This window comes from Microcaecilia unicolor, chromosome 14 (genome assembly GCF_901765095.1).
Source record: "Microcaecilia unicolor chromosome 14, aMicUni1.1, whole genome shotgun sequence".
Classification (NCBI taxonomy): domain Eukaryota; kingdom Metazoa; phylum Chordata; class Amphibia; order Gymnophiona; family Siphonopidae; genus Microcaecilia; species Microcaecilia unicolor.
Window position 1 is genome coordinate 28,218,715 of NC_044044.1, and position 20,386 is coordinate 28,239,100.

Genomic DNA, 20,386 nt, shown 5'->3' on the forward strand with positions numbered 1-20,386 from the left:
CCATCTCTTTAACAAGGCATACCACAAAGATCAACAAACGTGAACTCCTACAAATATACCCAGAATGGTCTTACAGCATTTGCTTGTCACTCTACCACCTTATTTCATCATTATCTTGTTAAACAAGATCCTTATGTAATACTGTATATTCTGTTACACATTTCCAACATTCATGATGTATTGTTAGCCACATTAAGCCTGCAAAGAGGTGGGAAAATGTGGGATGCAAGAAAGAAAGAAAGAAAGAAAGAAAGCGAAAGGGGATAAGATTTGATATACTGCATTTTTGTGAATACAATCAAAGTGGTTTACATGTTATATGCATGACTTATTTTTGTACCTGGGGCAAAGACGGGTCACAAGGAGCTGCAGTGAAAACTGAACCCAATTCCCCTGGTTCTCAGGTCAATGAACTAACTATTAGGTCTATTTCTCCATTACTCTATACGACAGTTTATATAAGAGCATTTTATTCCAACCATTCCTTATTGCTGTTAGATCACTCAGGTGTGTGTATTAGGCTATTCTACCTTAGCTCTCTGAGTGGCTCAAATTCTTTATAAACATTGGCATATTTTACAGTTCCATCCAATTTTTCAGGAAGAAACATGCATAGTGTATACACATGGACCCAATCTCTGGAATTAAATGATGTACCTGGATTTACCTACAACAGAATTGGGAGATCTCAACATGAGAAGGGGTAACAAACGCTGTGGTGGTCATTGTAATTTTTGAGTCTTGACAGTTAGAAGTGAAATGTGGCCTAATTCAATCGTCAATAAAATATATACACTGAAACATTACATTATTTGCCTGCTGGATTTTGTCATTTAAGTAACCATATGCTCATGTAACAAAATTTATGTGGGCAAGACATCAAGAAATATCAGAACCAAACTGATTGAGTATCACAGCAGATTGGTTGCTCAAATCTTGACAACTTGTATTGCCCCACATTGTATACACGTAAAGATGATTTTTGTGATCTTAGTCAGATGGTATCTTATGCCATACTCTATGAGTAGGACTTCAAGCAGATGTCAAATAAATTAGCTCATTACTATATACTATCAGCACTGAATTTCTACTCTTCCTGAATTACTCAGTGAAGTCAAGGCCTGAGAAACTGGTCAATGCTCACTTTCCATGACTACCTGGGCAAAGAAGCATCTCACAGCAACCAAGGAGAAAGGTAGAAAGTGTCCAACTGATCCATCCAGTCAGCCTTGAATATACACCGGAACTGTAAGCAGAAGTTCAATAGCAAGTTCTGCCTTTATCAAGGATTCCAAACTCACCATACTCCCCCTCCGACATAGAGATCCCAATCTCCCATAAAGTCCTTCAGACCCCACCCTATCATGGATCCCATTCTGCTATAGAGTCCTGGAGTCCACCCATCACAGAGCCTGCTCTGCCATAGTTCTTCATGATTTTCCTCTTCCTGTATCTGCTCACTGTAGCTGGGAATCTTCTCATCATGGTATCCATAGAGGTGGACCCTCGTCTGCAGTATCCTATCTTCCCCAGGAACATGTCTTTTTTGGATTTATGCTATTCAACGCTAACTTTTTATTTGTGAATGGCTTCCTTATGGACCATTTTAACGAAATGTATAGAAGTTTTGCAATATACCTACAGTATGATAAAGAGGCTCATTTTCAAAGCACGTAGATTTACAAGGTTACATAGGTTACTATGGCGCTCATTTTCAAAAGAGAAAAATGTCCAAAAAGTGGCATAAATCTGCATTTGTACGCTTTTCTCACAAAAACATCCAAATTGGTATTTTCAAAACCAATTTTTAGACGCTTTCTATGAAGATTGTCAGGTGTGCTTTCAAATCATAAGGGGGTACGTCAGGGGTGTGTTAAGGGTGAAACCTGGGCATTCCTAACACTTGAACGTTTTATTGCTATAATGGAACAAAACAGGGCTATACGTTGTATGCTTTGGTCCAGACCTGTTTTATTAACGAATAATACTATTAATGAGCTGAAATGAGCTTAACTGACCCAGTCTTTTCAAAGTATGTGGTATCAAGTTGGTGGTTATCTCTACTATAATAAAAGGCACCACCAACGTTCTGAAGTTGACTCCGTGGCTTCAAGTGAAGGGTTCGTAAGGATCGTTAGGTTCGTCACTCTGTCACCATCTCGCTCTGCCCCGCCCTTGCACCTCTGATAGGTCCGCCGCCCTCGACGTCATCGCGTTCTGACGTCAACGACGTCATCACATTTCAATGTTGAAGGTGGCGGACCTATCAGAGGCGCAAGGGTGGGGCTGACACAGATGGTTAAAGAGCGACGAACCTGACCAAAATTATGAACCCTTCATTTGAAGCCAAGGAGTCAGCTTCAGAACGTTGCAGGTGGGTGGCTGGAGGGGAGGGGAGAGGAGGGAAAGAAAGGGGGCAACTACCGTGGAACTGGGAGGGAGGGAGGGAGAGAGGGGGGGCAACGATCTTTGAACTGGGTGGGAGGGTGAGCGGCCGCTGCAACTTGGAGGGTGGCCGGCCGGACCCTGGAACTTGGAGGGGGGCCAGGCGCACCCAGAAACTGGGATGGAGGGAGGGGGGTGACCATGAAACTGGGAGGGAGGGGGAGAGACCCAGAAAAAGGGAGGGGGGAAAGACCCTGGAACTGGGTGGGTGGGTGGGAAGAAGGGAGGGAGGGAGGGAGAGCGAACCGTGGAACTTGGAGGGGGTCCGGATGCTGGAACTTGGAGGGGGTCCGGACCCTGAAACTGGGAGGGAGGGGGCGCAGGTGCACCCTGAAACTGGGTGGGAGGGGGCCACTGGCACATACTCTCATTCTCACACACACACACACTCTCGCACACAGTCTCACTCTATCACACACACTCACAAATTCACTCTCCCTCTGTCACACACACTCACACATTCACTCTTTCTGTATCACACACTCACTCTCACACACACTCTGTAAAACACACACACACTCCGAGGAAAACCTTGCTAACGCCCGTTTCATTTGTGTCAGAAATGGGCCTTTTTTCCTAGTTAACGAATAAGCCACAAAAAGGTGCCCTAAATGGGTAGATGACCACTGGAGGGAATCATGGATGACCTTCTCTTACTCCCTCAGTGGTCATTAACCCCCTCCCACCCCCCAAGAATATAATTAAAAACATTACTTACCAGCCTCAGATGTTATACTTGGGGTCCATTAGAGCAACATGCAGGTCCCTGGAGTAGTCAAGTGGTGGGTGCAGTGCAATGTAGACAGGTGGACCCAGGCCCATACCTCTCCCTACCTGTTATACTTGTGGTGGAAACTGTGAACCCTCCAAAAGTGACCAGAAACTCACTGTACCCACACATTGGTGCCCTCTTTCACCCATAAGGGCTATTTTAGTGGTATACAGTTGGGGGTAGTAGGTTTTGGGGGGAGGGGCTCAGCAGACAATATATTGGAACAACGGTGACATTTGTATCTGGGAGTGCACCACTGCAGTGCCCCTTAGGGTGCCCCATTGATCTCCTGGGATATGTCTGTGGCCAGTCTACTAAGAATACAGACTCCTCCTACATCCCAATGGCTTGATTTTGTGCGTTTTTCACTGGTTTCATACTTTGAATCAGTCTGCTATTTTGTTATCATCATCAATGGTCACGTGATTTTTTAAGTGTTAAGAGGGGGGTCATATTGGATAAAATGTTAGGAAACACTGTTCTAATGTATGCAGTTAATCTGTCACCTGGGTTTCTGCTGTTGAGCTGGTGCACCAATATTGTGGTTTCAATGGAAAGAGGCAGAGAAGTCCATGGGAGACTCAAAAAAACTGTTTTGCTTCACATGATTAAAACCATGATAAGAACATAAGAGTAACTATACTGGGTCAGATCAATGGTCCATCTAGCCCAGTATCCTGTTTTCCAAACAGTGGCCAAGCCAGGTCACAAATACCTGGCAGAAACCCAATTGGCATCAACATTCCATGCTACGAATCCCGGGGCAAGCAGCTGCTTCGCCTTGTCTGTCTCAATAGCAGACTATCAACTTTTCCTCCAGGAATTTGTCCAAACCTTTTTTAAACCCAGATACGCTAACCGCTGTTACCAAGTCCTCCGGCAAAGAGTTCCAGAGCTTAACTATTCGTTGAGTGAAAAATTACGTCCTCCTATTTGTTTTTAAAGTATCTCCATGTAACTTCCTCGAGTGTCCCCTAGTCTTTGTACGTTTGGAACGAGTAAAAATCGATTTACTTTGACTCATTTTACACCACTCAGGATTTTGTAGACCTCAATCATATCTCCCCTCATCCATCTCTTTTCCAAGCTAATATTGCTATACCAGCTCAGATGGCAAAACAAATGTGGTCAGCAGACTCCTGTGGACAATAGAAGGAATGTTTGTTGGGCATGGGATGCAGTGTGAATGTTTGGGAGGTGGGCCATAGAGAGGAGGAATAAAGTCACTGGCTACCACTTAAGGAACGAATTGCGTTCAAAATCTGCACGATTGTTCACAAAATGATTCATGCACTTGCCCCAATATACATGTCTAACCCGGTGGACCTACCTCCCAGAAACGCCACAAGATCATCCCGCAAATGTCTCAACCTGCACTTCCCCAGCTGTAAAGGACTAAAATACAAGCTGATGCACGCCACTACCTTCTCTTACATGAGCACGCAGTTATGGAATGCACTACCTACAGACCTGAAAACAATCAACGATATAACTATCTTTCGCAAAGCTCTGAAGACATACTTCTTCAACAAAGCCTACAATGAAAACCGATAACTGACAACTCACCAATTCACCTCACCAACCCAATCAGTGATGAAAATCCAACTACATAACTCCTGATCACTCTCTCCCTTCCTCTCTCTTCCCTACTCAATCTCTGCACAATACTAACTGTATCTAATATCTTGCAATGACATTGTTAACAACATTATGTAAGCCACTTTGAGCCTGCAAATAGGTGGGAAAAATGTGGGATACAAATGCAATAAATAATAATATGAACAAAAATCTCTCTAAGGTATGCAGGAGTCCTCACCTAGTGTTCTTATCACTGGGGCTGGTACATCATCAATATGTCAGTTTCAATCACAGTGGCAAGCAAGTTCTTCCAGGGGGTCTGCCTGTCCCTCATAATTGAAACCATGATAGTGCTACGGAAACTGCAATGGTAGAAATGCCTTTGAATGACAGTTGATTAAAAAAGAATTCACTTCTCTTTTCTTCATATGACTTAAACGATTTCTCTCTCTTGAAAAAATAGATATACTTTGAATTTTGACAAGAGAAAAAAAAACTTGTATCCATTTTTCTTGCAAGTTTTGTCCACATGGACTCCACAGGTTCCAAACCATTGTTTATGCACAGAAGGGGTAAAGAGTGGAAATAAAAAAAAAAGTTGTTTAAACACCTGCTTCTTTTGAGATCCTCTGAAGATTATCATCCCCAGAGCCCCAAATACAGTTTAAATACATCTCTTAGCTGCCTACTGGAAAAAGCCTTCAGCCTGTAGCTGTTGGCAGAGTGCGTGAGGCAGAAACGATCAATTCTCAAGAATTTCTGAATTTACTGTGTCTGAAAAGTATACCTTATGGTCATACTTGGAAATGAACAAGGCAAACATTTGGCATCCAAATAATATGCTGTAAGTATCTAGTTCTTTATCTGAATTGTTTAACCACTTTAATTGATTATTTTTGTATATTTTAAATGCAAATGATTTACATACATCTTGGAATATGAGGCAAAGTACGGCAGTGAGGATTTGAACTAGGATCCACTGATTCTCAGCCAGCTGCTCTAACCATTAGACTTCTCCTCGATTATGTCTGTTCTTCTGAGTTACACATTCATCTCCTGTCTTGTTCACCTTGTTTCTTCTTGTTCTACCTCACTTGCTGTGTCTTATTGTCTCTTCCACTATCCTTAATACATCAAAAGAGAACAATCACTGTCAATGGAACCTTGAGTAGACCATGAAGTTTGCATGAAAACATGGGAGGGCAACTGACAGATGAGAATTGTATTGCAGTTGAAATCATTTTTATTTGCATAAATCATTCGATTGTTTACTTTTAGAACCAGACTGAGATGAAAGACGTTTTCATTCATTTTAGAAAGAAGGAATTCTTCGCTGGAAGTATTGGGAAGTTGTAAAAACTTTCACCGATGTTTGTGTCCATATAATTAAATAACATTTTGAGAGAATTGATGAACCGTGCTTGAGGTTTGGGAGTGGCGGCCAGTGGGAAGCACAAGGTGAGTTGACCATGTGGGGAAAGTGCTGAACTGAGTGTTTATGTTGATCTTGATAAACGGGATTGGGATGATTTTTTTTGGTAAAATGAGCTCATTTGGCTACAGATAAACAGACCCTGATTCACAATCTCTAGGATCCCGATGTAGAACTTGCTCTGAGGCAGTGAGTTATTTAATTAATTAAACAAACTTGTTTTTATTGAAGTATGAAACGATGTTTTCAAGGTCAAATTAAAACCAAAGAACGTACCTTAAGAGAGACCATAATTCAAACTTGAATGCTGCTCTCTCAAGGGTTAATGAGGTATAACTGTAGGATGTCTGTTCGAATAAAAGCATATGAGAAGCAGAATCTATTCATGGTGCAAAAATGAATTTTTTTATGGGGGGTGGAGTGATTCTGGAGCATTGAAAGCTGTATATAAACCTAACAAAGAATAGAGTAGAAGACAGAAAATGATAGACCAAAAGTTTTCTTGCAACTTAAGTCCTACTGCTATTTATCATTTCAAAAACACTACCTGTTTTATGCAGCATTGCTCGGTCCCTGCTCCATGACCTAATAATCTAGTTAAGACAAACATATCTAACAAATAAGATATTCTAGTAGAATATATTATAGAGAAGTGGTTAAGTTGGCTCTTCAACCAAGCCTTTAATGGAAGAAGTAACTAACCTGTTAGTCTCACTCACACACGCACGCACGCAAGGATTGACTTGGGCTGCACATACTGCAATGGGACATGTTTATCCACTCCTACCCTAGCTGAGATAATATTTAACCATCTCTCTGACCTCTCGTGCAACTTCCTACAAATCAATCACCTCACTTTCTAATTCTTCCTACTTTCTTACTCATCTGTTACAACTTTGCCTTACCCTTCATTACCAATTATAATGTTCTAGTACACATTGTGTTGTCATTGCAAGTAGTATACCATGCCATACTTTGTATTGTTGTTCGAATATTTTTACTGCTCTAATTGCCTCCTGCTCATGTTTGATCTATCCTTACTGTACACCGCCTTGAGTGAATTCCTTCAAAAAGGTGGTAAATAAATCCTAATAAATAAATAAAATAAATACGATGTAAAAGTAACCTCAAAAGGTTAATGGCTTGTTTTAGCCATGCTAGCAATTCCTGCATGGCAAAAGAGCGGAAGCCCACAGGAACTGACTGGGCTTCCTCTCATTTGCCGCACTGAGACTCAGTAGCGTAGTTTTGCAAAAGAGGCTCTAAGTTTATAACCTGCATTTGAAAAGGACTAGAGATAGAGTAAGACATAGTAAATCAGGAAGTCCTTATAAAGAATATAAATGTTGTTGGCTCCTCGCTTACATTTTATTGTCTCTTGTACTTCCTGTTTCCCTGCAGTTGATAAAGTAGAAGTAATGGAATTCAAGAATGGAACCCGAGTCACCGAATTCATCCTGGTAGGACTTTCTAGCGATCCAGACTTACAGATAGTATACTTTGTGCTGCTTCTAATGATGTACCTGCTCACCATATCGGGGAATCTCCTCATCGTGGTAACCATATATGTGGACTCTCAGCTGCACTCTCCTATGTACTACTTCCTCTGCAACCTGTCTGTCTTAGATGTGGGTGTTTCATCAGTTGTCGTCCCCAAATCGCTTGTCAACTTTGTCTCGCAGAGCAAAACCATCGCTTTCAATGACTGCATTGCTCAAGTGTTTTTCTTTCATTTCTTAGAGGGTGCAGAATGCCTTCATCTTGTTTTGATGGCTTATGACCGCTACGTTGCCATCTGCCATCCTTTGCATTATACCACAATCATGAACAGCCGAGCTTGCCTGCTGCTGGTAGTTTCTACATGGGTAGGTGGTTTCATTCATGGCTTTGGGCAGTCAATTCCAGCTACTCAGTTGCCCTTCTGTGGTCCTAATGAGATAAACCAGTTCTTTTGTGATGCTCGTCCCTTATCTGTGTTGGCTTGCTCTAGTACCTTTATCAGTGAAATTACAGATATGATCAACAGTGGAATCTTAACCCTTGGTTCTTTTGTGGTGGTGTTTATATCTTATGCATACATCATCTCCACCGTCTTAAAAATTCGCTCAACTGAGGGAAGGCAGAAAGCTTTCTCTACCTGTGCCTCCCACCTCATGGTTGTTGCTTTGTTTTTTGGCCCCCTTGTCTTCATATATATGAGACCACCAGTGACGTTTAAATGTGACAAACTGGTCTCTGTTTTTTATACTACTGTGACCCCTTGGTTAAACCCCTTCATTTACACCCTCAGAAATGAGAAAGTGAAAAAAGCCATGAAGAAACTGGGAGGTAGGAAAGTGTTTTTTCAGGAGATGCACTGATTTCCTGTCCATGAATCATCTGTTCTCGTTCATTAATGTATGCCCTTTAATCTACTCTATAAAATTTGAATTATTTTTAAGTTCCATCAAAAGGTATAGTCAGTGCATTTTGTCTAGCAAAAAAGGTGCCGGTACTCAAATGCCAGGCCACCCTTCAGGGGTGGAGTGATCATTGAGGGACCCACCCTAAAATAGACAGGACCCCTGCAACCAGTCATAGAATCTATGACAAGGCAGAATTTGTATGTAGAACCTGAGCTCTTTCTTTAAAATACGAGAACCATGGGTCAAGTTTAGCAGACAGTGGAAAAGGTGCCGGTACTCGGTACCCCCTCAAAAAAAGCCCTGGGTATAGTAAATGTGAATGAATTATGTTGTTGTTTTTGTATAATTTTGGTGATTCAAGTTTTGTGCAACAATAATAGTGAGGCAGATCCAGGATATGGAGGAAGCAACTTTATTCCAAGACCTGACACGGCTCGTGTTTTGGCAAATGCCTGCATCAGGGATATATCTTCAGATCATTTGTCTGGTTCTCTGGACAGCAAAATGCAGAATAGACCCTTCAAAAAGCTGCCAAGTCAAGCACATCACTCCAGCTCTAATTTGGCAGCTTTTTAAAGTGTCGATCCTACATGCTCATTTGTTTTTTGCTGCCCGGAGAGTCAGACAAATGATCTGAAGTTGTACCCCTGATGAAGGCGTTTGCCCTGAGTCCTTGAATAAAGTTGCGTCTTCCATATCCTGGCTCTGCCTCGTCGTTTCATCCGTGGTCCTCTACACTATAATTGCTCCATGGTCTTCTGTGGTGCTGTTTCCCCTCCAGTTTGGTACCAAATGGTGCCCTCTGAGTATCAGTTCTGTAACGGCAGTTAGACATGCCTAAACCATCATGGAAAAGTAGAATAAACCTGCTTTAGTGCTCCAAAAGTTAGGTGCATTCACTTATGGCATGTGAATGGCAGACCTAAGTTGGTTGCCTAAATAAGCGTTTAACTCACATAAGCTGTAGAATTCTATAAGTTGTATATCTGCTGTCGGGAGATATGTTCAGAACCTACATATCCTCCTCCCATGTGTATGTTCTACTTTCAGTTATTTTTTCCTGGCACTTTCTTTCTGGAACAGTCTGCCTCTCCATTTACGCACTGAACTTTCCTTTGCAAGATTTAAATCCCTTCTCTAAGGATATGTGTTTGAATTGGCGTTTGCAACTAAATTACCTGCGTTGGAGCCTAGCTGACCTGCTTTCCACCTAGCATGTGGGGTTAAGAATTTTTACAGATTGTTTTAATGTTTTCTTTAATTAAATTTGGGTATGTCTGTGTTGCGACTAGTAGCCTGTCCTATCTTCAAATGGCATTCCTTTCTATTTTTTTCTGAGTGTAAACTGCCGTGACTCGGTTCTGGAATTTGGCGGGTTGTCAAGAACCTAATAAGCATAAACCATGGCATTACAAGCGCACGTGCCAATGAACTGTGCAGTTCTTAAATCTAGGGAAGCGTAACTGCACATTTGTTCACACTAGGTGCGTGTAAATTTAAGCACAAAGTTTTAGAATCACCCTTCACATCTCTTGCCATCCTGGAATCCAAGAACCTTGATGTATATAAATACGTGCTCATTAAACTTGTACTGATTGTGTATATTTTGGTATTCAGTAGAATTTGTTCTAAGAAACATGAAGGATGATTCTATAAAGGGCATTTAAAATCAGATGCAAATACAAATGTATAGAATACTAGCATTACGTGCGTGATTGGTGACAATACTTGCAAGTTATGTGTGTAAGCAGTAGGTGATATTCTATAAAGAGTGGGTCTAATATTGAAAGTGATTTCACTGGGCAGAAAAGGCTCCTGGCTGGTTAAATCACCTGTGTGAGGTATCCACTGAAGTACATAAGTACCGCCATACTAGGAAAAGACCAAGGGTCCATGAAGCCCAGCATCCTGTCTTTGACAGTGGCCAATCCAGGCTTCAAGAACCCAGCAACCCCCCCCCCCCCCAAAAAAAAAAAAAAAATTAATAATGTTCAATGGACTTTTCCCTCAGGAATCTGTCCAAACCCCCCTTAAACTCCGTAAGGCCAGCTGCTGTCACTACATTCTCCGGCAACGAGTTCCAGAGTCTAACTACACGCTGAGTAAAGAAAAACTTTCTCCTATTTGTTTTAAATCTACCATATTCTAGCTTCATCTTGTGTCCCCTGGTTTTGTTGTTGTTTGAAAGCGTAAACAAACGCTTCACACTGAACCTGTTAATGTCACTGAATATCAGCACAGAGGCGGAGATTCTATATATAGCGCCTAAAAAAAAATCGGCGCTGAAATCAGTGCCGACTAAGCGTCTTCTATAATCGGCACCTAAATTTAGGCACCGATTATATAAGACACTTAGTTGATATTTGAGCACCTAAATACGCGTGCATTCATTGACACCAATGAAAATGTGGCGTAAATCCCAGCGTGTAGATTTCTGTAACTATGGGTGTAAATTTCAGAACACCCATGAAATGGACATTTCCCCACCCCAAACCATGCCCCTTTTTGCCTGTGCATGTTAGAAGTTCAGTGCTTAGTGAGTTGTGCATCTAAATTCTAACCAGTGCCAATTTGTGCACATTATTGCTTGTTACGTGCTGTTATCAGCACTCATTATTAGCCTCTTAAGCTTGTTAAGTTGCACGCGTTGTTATAGAATCCATGCCGATTTCAGCGCGGATCTCTAGACGCACTATGTAGAATCCAGGGGTAACTCCCTAATTCTGTAAAAGTCATCAAAAATTGTGCATGCAAATTTAGGAATGCACCTGAATTGCACAAGCAATTTAATTGAATGAGCCAGAGTGCCAATAATTGACTTTTGAACAATTATTGGCACTAATTAAAATCATTTAACATATACATGCATAAATTTAGGTGTGTGATTTGCATCTAAATTTTGTCCCTGAAAAGAGGTGCAGAATTGGGAGGGTCATGGGTGTTTTGCAGTGGACCGTGGGTGTGGATTCCAGTTACGTGTGTTGAGTTGAAGAATGGTCCAGCAGTTCGCAACTCAGATTTAATGCTAAAAAATGCAGGGTCATACACTTAAGTCACAAACATCCAAGGGAAAGGTATAGTACAGGGGGAGAAGCACTTCTATGTACGAAAGAAGAGTGAGACTTGGGGGTCTTTGTGTCTGATCTCAAGGTGCCCAAACTGGTAGAAAAGGTGACGGTCAAAGTCAGAAGGATGCTCGGATGCATAGGGAGAGGAGTAGCCAGCAGGAAAAAAAAAGAGGTGATAGTGCCCTTGTATAAGTCTCTGTTGAGGGCCCATTTAAAGTACTGCATGCAATTTTGGAGACCGCACCTACAGAAAGATATAAACAGGATGGAGTTGGTCCAAAGGGTGGCTACAAATCTGGTCAGTGGTCTCTTTCATAAAGTGTATGGGGACAGACTTAAGGCTCTCAATATGCATACTTCAGTTCTGGTCACCTCATCTCAAAAAAGATATAAAGGAATTGGAGAAGGTGCAGAGAAGGGTGACAAAAATGATAAAAGGGATGGAACGACTACCTTATGAGGAGAGGTTAAGAAGGCTAGGACTCTTTAGCCTGGAGAAAAGGCGGCTGAGGGGTGATAAGATAGAGGTCTACAAAATAATGAGTGGGGTAGAGCAGACAGATGTGAAGCGTTTGTTTACGCTTTCTAACAATAATAGAACCAGGGGACACAAGATGAAATTAGAATGTGGTAGGTTTAAAACAAATCGGAGAAAGTTTTTCTTTACTCAGCGTGTAGTTAGACCCTGGAACTCATTGCCGGAGAAGGTAGTGATGACAGCTGGCCTTGCTGAGTTTAAAGGGGGTCTGTACAGATTCCTGAAGGAGAAGTCCATTGATCGTTATTAAATTTGGGGTTTTTGCCAAGTTCTTGGGGCCTGGATTGGCCGCTGTCGGAGACAGAGTGCTGGGCTTGATGGACCTTTGGTCTTTTCCCAGCGTGGCACTGCTTATGTACTTTGGAAGAAAGGCATCTTAGTAAAAGGACCCTTAGTTCTTAGTGGTTAAACCCCCCAAATATTCAATATCGGCCCCGGTGATAACTGTATCTTCTTCTCAGTTTTCCCTACCAGATGGGATTAAAAACTGCTTCCTTTTTACTAAGAGGGATTTTTTTTTGCCTTTCTATAGTTTTGTTCTTAATTTTAAATTGTTTTATGTAAGTTTTTCCCCCCATCATATGCTGTTTATGTTGTACTGCTGTAACCTGCCTTGTAATCTTGTTTAGGAGAAACAGTCTATACAAAGAAAAACTACGTAAGATTGAATTATGATCTGACAGAGGGTACATTTGGTATCATGGGCTCAGAAACAATGTTTTAGGATAAGAAACCTCGTTGCACCAGTTTTGAGTCCATGAAAACAATGGGAAGCTGCTGCTGATAAAGCTGTTAACACAACAAGAAACCAGATAGGAAAAATCAAACCAATGAGAACAAAATGTTGCTATCACAAAACCGAAAGAACAAATGCTCTTTTAAAAAGTAATCTTACTTGTTACACTTGTCTGAAATTGTTAAGAGACCCTCTTTCCTGCAGGAGTAAGGTGCCACTGATACACAGGAGCATTTTGAAGATCAGTGGTTGCTATTACAAAAAAAACCTTGATTTGGTTAGGATTGCACAGTATACATCTTTCTGGTGAACCACCCTATCTTTCTCATTTGTTAACCCCATATTCAACTACAAGAACCTTGAGATCATCTTTTTAAAATTTACTGATAATACCATCTTTCTGGGAGATAATCCATCAACATACCAGGAATGCTATCTTCTCAGTTCAGGGTCCTGAACACTGGAACAAGCTACCCCAGTCTCTTCGGCAACAGACGTCTCTTCAAACCTTATCTTAAAACATTCCTTTTCTCTGATGCGTACTCCTAATCTTGATAATACAGTCCATGGAGGTGAAGCCTGTTGAACACAGTGGACCAGTTTCAGCCCTTCTTTCCTATCTTCCTCTCCCTATCCTATATGAAACTGTAGTTGTAACCCCAACCCTTCCATCCGTACTTTACGATTTTCTTCCTTTTCTTGAATTATTAGACTGTAAGCCACCCAGATATGCTTTTTGATGGGCAGGATAATAAATTCTCAAATAAACTTGAAACCTGGGTGTGTAAATTTGGGCTCGGATCCCAGATCTGCAAGTAAACTAATTAGTCAATTAAGTACTAACAATCAATGATTGGAGTTAACAAGTGTTTAATTGGGAATAAAGATATAAAGGAATTGGAGAAGGTGCAGAGAAGGACGACGAAAATGATAAAAGGGATGGAACAACTTCCCTATGAGGAAAGGCTGAGAAGGTTAGGGCTCTTCAGCTTGGAGACAAGGCGGCTGAGGGGTGATATGATAGAAGTCTACAAGATATTGAGCGGAGTAGAGGGGACAGATGTGAAGCGTTTGTTTACACTTTCAAACAACAACAAAACCAGGGGACACAAGATGAAGCTAAAACAACTAGGAGAAAAGTTTTCTTTGCTCAGCGTGTAGTTGGACTCTGGAACTCGCTGCCGGAGAATGTAGTGACAGCAGCTGGCCTTACGGAATTTAAAGGGGGTTTGGACAGATTCCTGAGGGAAAAGTCCACTGAACATTATTAAAAAAATATTATTATTATTTTTTGGGGGGAGGGGGGTTGCCGGGTTCTTGAAGCCTGAATTGGCCGCTGTCGGAGACAGGATGCCGGGCTTGATGGACCCTTGGTCTTTCCCAGTATGGCGGTACTTATGTACTTATGGATTCTATATAGTGTGCCTAGAGTTACATACGGTTCTACATGTAAATCTAGGCGTATTCTACAACTACGTACACAGAATAATTGTTTTAGCAAGCTGCTAAGTGTTGTTAACAGCTCTTAACAAGCAATAATGAGCACTAACTGGCAAATATCAGAACTTACAAGCGTACATTTTAAGCGTATTCTGTAATGTACTATGCCTAAATTCTAATGCACGCAGGCAAAAAGGGGCGCGCTTAGAGGTGTGGAAATGGGTGTTTCATGGGTGTTCCACAATCTACACATGTTGTTATAAAATATGGGCCAGTACGCATATAGCTACACACAGGGATTTACACCAGCTTTTTGTTGGCGTAAACAGATGCACAATATTTAGAATACGCTTAGGCAGTAACTCATTGATCAATAAAGGAGTGGAGAGAGCCAGGTGGAGGACACACGAGAACACCTTTAGGATTACATCAAGGAAAAACAAATGTTATTATTCACAATCTCACAAGAAGGCGCTTATGGACATTGTTCCGCCCCCCATTTGCATAGAGGCGAACTGTTTGTTGTTTGTGAATATATGTTAAGTATTGTCTGTACCTTTAATTTCAGGCTGTGCCCTTGGACTACATATCCCTGTAATCTTGTAGTTCTTTGTAATAGGCTCTTCCAGAGCACACGTCCCATATCCCTGTTCTTTTCCTGTTGACTTGCTTTGTTTTTTTGTGCATGCTGGGCTAGTTATCCCCCCTTCTCTCTCCATCAGGTCTGTAAGAGTTGGTCTGCAACATTATCTCCTCTGTGAACTGAATCTGCTTATGCTGTAATTACTGTATGATACCTTTTTAAACCACTGTGATGCTGTCAAGATTTTACCGGTATAAAAGTATAAACAGCATTGCCACTCAGCATGTGGCTGAATTCCTCTCAGCTTCTCTCTTGTAGGGAGAGAGAGGTGGTTGAGAACAGACCCCCAGTTTGCAAGGCAAAAACTCTTGTCCAGCAAATCTGAATTGTAAGTTATTTTTCCTTGTTTGATTACTACATTAAAGAAGATTTTGGTTCAAGCGTTCTGAGTCTTCTCATAGTGATGTTTTATACTCTGGTTTAAACTGCATTCTTTTCATGCCAGGCAATGAAAGGACAGAACAGACATCTCAAAAGGCTACAATTGATGTCCATGTGTTTGAAATGTTTACCGATTTTGCAAATGCAGAAAAGGGATGGCCAACACTACAGTATACCCAAATAGCCAGGGGGCATGTTGTGGGTGTGTTTTGGGCTGGATTAGGGAGGGCCTGAAATCTGGACCTCCAAGAGCAATTACCAAAGGGGAGTCAATGTCTAAAAAGAAGGACATCCTTTATTTAGACCTGTTTCAGGCACAATCTGGGGTACAAAGAATTGCCCTGATTGAACAACTGTCCACTGGAGGGATTAAAGCATGACACTTCCTTAATCTCACAGTAGTTGCTGTCCCCCTCTCTCTCCCCTGAAAGCGCAACCAGAAGGGGATACCAGACTCCATGAAAGCTTCAGGTATTACGGCCCATTCTTAACAGAGAAGGAAGCAAGTCTGAGAAATAGCCTAGTGGTTAGTGCAGTGAACGGAACCAGGCGTCTCAGGTTCAAATCCCACTTCAACGTTTTTTTCTTTAAATTGTGAGCCCTTCAGGAACAGCAACATATCTACTGTACCTAAATATATAAGCCACCTGTAAGCCTAAAGGCTATAGAAATAGTATATATTCAGCTATAGTAGATATGTTGCTGTTCCCAAAGGGCTCATAATTACAAAATAAAAGAGTTAAAATGGGATTTAAGCCTGTACTAACCACTGATATTTTGATTCAGCAGCCTCCATGATAGGAACACTAGCTGAGGACTCCCACACACCTGGTGTTCCTATCATGGAGGCTGCTGAATCAAAATATCAGTTTCAATTGCAAGGGGCAAGCAAGTTCTGTGGGACTTCCAAGGTCCCTGGCCTGACCCTCATGACTGAAACGTCGATGCTGCTCCACCAGGTGCAGTGGTGGAATCACGGAGAGAGTATTCAGGTGTGCCTTTGAGGGAACATTGACTAAAAAAAAAATGCATATTGTATCTCTTTTCTTCATATCACGTACAAAATGTCTTGCTCTCGAAACTCCCCCCCCCCCCAGATACGCTTTGAATGTTGACAATAAGATAAAAATCTGCAAGAAAGTGACTTGCATTGATTTTTTTTAATGCAAGATTTATTTACATGGACTCCATAGGTACTAGGGAATAGTGTAAATGGTTGTTTAGCTACCTGCTTCTTTTGAGATCCTCCAAAGATCATAATCCCAAGAGCTCCACATACAGTTTAAGTACATCTGTTGGCTGTCTACTGCAGGAAGCCTCCAGCTTGTAGCAGTTGGCAGAGCTAGTGAGGCAGAGAATACCTGTTCTGCAGAATTTCGGAATTTAATGTGTCTATTAATTAAGCTCTGTGGCAATTTTCACGAATATGGATGGCATTGAAACGAGCAAGGCAAAATGAATCCTTTCAGGCGATGAGCTTTCTAAATAATACATTGTAAGTATCTATCTCTAGTCACATTTATCTTTATCGTTTACCAACCTTAAATATTTTGTTTTTCATATTCTGCATGTAAGTGTGAACATGGATATTCAGTACTTATTTTCTGTTCCTGTAGAACTCACAATCTGAGTTGGCATGAGATAAGAAGTGGGATTTGAAGTTGGATCCACCGATTCTCGGTCAGCTGCTCTAACCGTTAGGTTTCTCTTCCACTTCTTCTAACGTTAAGTGGTGAAATGTGATATTTCAAATATACCTCACTGACAGGGTAAAGCTTGGAAACACCAAAAGAATATTATTCACCTTCTTTCTCCTTTTCCAACCTCACTTGTTGTGTATCATTGCCTTTTTCCAACTCTTTTCTTAATGTATCAAAAGACATCAATCACTGCCAAACAAACCTTGAGCAGATCATCAAGTTTAAGTGGGAAGGGCAATTGTCAGTTTGAAATTGTATCGCCGATGCCATCACTTCTTGATTGCATAAAATCATGAATCTTACTGTTTACTTTCAGACCCAGAACGAGATGAAAACGATTTCATTGTCTTCAGGAAGACAGGAATTCATCACTGGAAGTAGTCGGAGATTCTGAACAGTTTCACTGATGGTTATGTCCACGTAATTAAGTAATATCTTGAGAGAGCTGATGAACTATGTTTTGAGTATGAGGAAAGGCAGCCAACGGGTATCACACGGTGAGTAGACTTCATATGGGGAAAGTGCTGATCTGTGCGCTTGAGACGATCTCGATACATAGGACTGGGATGGATTTTTAAAAGCGAGCTCTTCATTTGGCTACAGATGTCCAGCTCTATATTCACAATCTCCATGATCAGCGTGTAGAACTTGTTGAGAGGCAAAGAACTATAAAATAGTGTTTGGTGCCCAACTGCAAAGATTCAGCGTGAGATAACCAGTTATCTCTGCTGAGTATTCGCAATCAGCACCAAAATGTTAATCAGCTATATTGCACGGTAACCAGCAATATTCAGCGCTGACCGGCTAAGTTTAGCAGGCAAATTGGATCGCATAAATATCAGTCCCATCCTTTTTATCAATCTATGAGTCCGCTATTTACTGACCAGTGCTGAATATTCTCAAAGGGTCACTTTTACCAAGTTGCGGCAAAAGAGGGCCAGTGCTGGCATCAGAGCGTGTTTTACATGCGCACCAAGGCCCCCTTTTACCGCAGCTGGTAAAAGGGAAGGTTTCACTTTCCTGCAGGAAATGGCGTGGCCATTTCCGGAGGAAACCCTTACTGCCACGTATTGAGGTGGTGCTAAGGGCTCCCATGCTAACCCGACAGTGCGCGATTACTGCCAGGTAATGACGGCATGTAGGGATGGGAAGTACCAACAGGCTGCTGCGGTAGCTTGGCGGTACTCCAGTTATAGTGAGCAGTAAGCCTGCATCGGGCTTACTGCCGCTTAGTAAACGGAGCTCTTAGCCAGATAAGTGAGTGCCGCCCCCCCCCCCCCCCCCCAAAATCCAGATATTTAATGCCAGTCACTGGAAAATGCCTGGCATTGAATATCCGGGATCAGCATCGACCGCAACTCTTATGCAGCCTTCCCCCCGCCAGCGGAATATTGGCCCCGTCCTTTTTATCAATCTATGAATCCAAAGAAAGTACTTCAAGAGAGACCATAATCCAACACTTGGATGCTGCTCTCTGAAGGGTTTCTGAGGGATGTCTGAGTTACTATGGGATGTCTGTATAATAAGAGCATATAAGCAGCAGAATCCATTGTTCAGTTCCTTTGGGTGATTAATGAGTGTGTTTTGAGCATACAAAGCTGTCTATAGAAGACAGAACATGAAAGACCAAATTTATCTGGCATCTTAAGTCCTTCTTTCTATTTATCAGTTCTTAAACACTACTAGGTTTATGAGCCACTGCACTTAAACATATCAAAGAGACACCCCTTGCTCCATAGACTATATAGTCTAGTCAAGATAAACATAATATATAACAAAAATAGACTCTAGGAGAATGTTTTAGAGAAGTAGTCAAGATGTAAAAATAACTTCAAAAAGGAGAGACGGAGCATCAATGTTCTCTGAGCATCTGTCTCGTTTCATGTATTCCTTTCCATTGTCTCTTGTGCTTCTGTTTCCCTACAGTTCATAAAGTGGAAGGAATGGCGGTCAGGAATGAAACCAGAGTCACACAGTTCATTCTCCTCGGACTTTCCAGTGATCCAGACTTACAGTTAATCTTCTTCGTGCTGTTTCTAGTGATGTACCTGCTCACCATAGCTGGCAATCTTCTCATTGTGATAACCATATGTGTGGACTCCCACCTGCACTCTCCCATGTACTTCTTCCTTAGCAACCTGTCTTTCTTAGATTTGGGATTTTCAACAGTCGCTATTCCCAAATCCCTTGTTAACTTTGTTTCGCAGAGCAAAATCATCTCATTCAATGACTGCATTGCTCAGATGTTTTTCTTGCATTTCTTTGGAGGTGTAGAATGCTTTCACCTGGTCCTGATGGCTTATGACCGCTATGTTGCCATCTGCAATCCTTTGCGTTATAACACAATAATGAGTAGACAAGTCTGTCTCTTGATGGTGGCTTCTACATGGGTAGTTGGTTTCATTCATGCCTGTGGACAGGTGCTTCCAACAATTCAGCTGCCTTTCTGTGGTCCGAATGAGATAAATCATTTCTATTGTGATGCCCACCCCTTATCTTTGTTGGCTTGTACTAATACATTTATCAGTGAGAATTCAGATATGATCAACAGTGGAATATTAACCCTTGCATGTACCTTGATAGTGTTTATGTCTTACACATACATCATCTACGCCGTCTTAAAAATTCGCTCTGCTGAGGGAAGGCAAAAAGCCTTCTCTACCTGTGCCTCCCACATTCTAGTTGTCACACTGTTCTTTGGCCCCATGGTTTTCATGTACATGAGACCATCGGTGTCGTTTGATTCTGATAAACTGATCTCTGGTTTTTACACCATCGTAACCCCCGTGTTAAACCCTTTCATTTATACACTCAGAAACGAGAAAGTGAAAAAAGCCATGAAGAGGCTGGGATGTAGAAAAGTGTCTTCTCTGTAACTAAATAAAAACTGATTTCTGTCCATCTAAGAGAGACACCATTGTATAAACCATCTGCTCTCACTGACTGATGTATCGTCTGTGATCTGTTCTATAAAATTATGATTTTTTTCTGTTGCTTGATTACGTTTTTGAACAGAATTTCTACTGAAAGGTATAGTAAAACTGAACAAATGATGCTAGTCTTAGTGAAAAGCGGGAGCTATAGCGGAAATCCTGTTACTTGACGCTTTGACGTAGGTGCTAAGTGGTGGGTACTGGGTATTAATTCTATAACAACACTTAGGAGGGTTAAAGGAATACTAGAGCAGATCTGCTTTACTGAACAGTTATGGCGTGTCTGTGGTAGGCGTAAGTTGACGTATTTAAGTA

At 41.5% G+C, this 20,386-nt stretch overlaps 2 protein-coding genes across 2 annotated transcripts; both read left to right on the forward strand.

The window, feature by feature from the left end:
- Positions 1-7,645: 7,645 nt before the first annotated feature.
- Positions 7,646-8,587, forward strand: LOC115457261 (olfactory receptor 4E2-like). The gene has a single exon (XM_030186684.1). The coding sequence runs from the start codon at positions 7,646-7,648 to the stop codon at positions 8,585-8,587; it is 942 nt and encodes a 313-aa protein (XP_030042544.1).
- Positions 8,588-19,078: 10,491 nt separating this feature from the next.
- On the forward strand, positions 19,079-20,014 carry LOC115457857 (olfactory receptor 1509-like). The gene has a single exon (XM_030187513.1). It carries the CDS (start codon positions 19,082-19,084, stop codon positions 20,012-20,014), a length of 933 nt encoding a protein of 310 aa, XP_030043373.1. The 5' UTR covers positions 19,079-19,081.
- Positions 20,015-20,386: the final 372 nt, after the last annotated feature.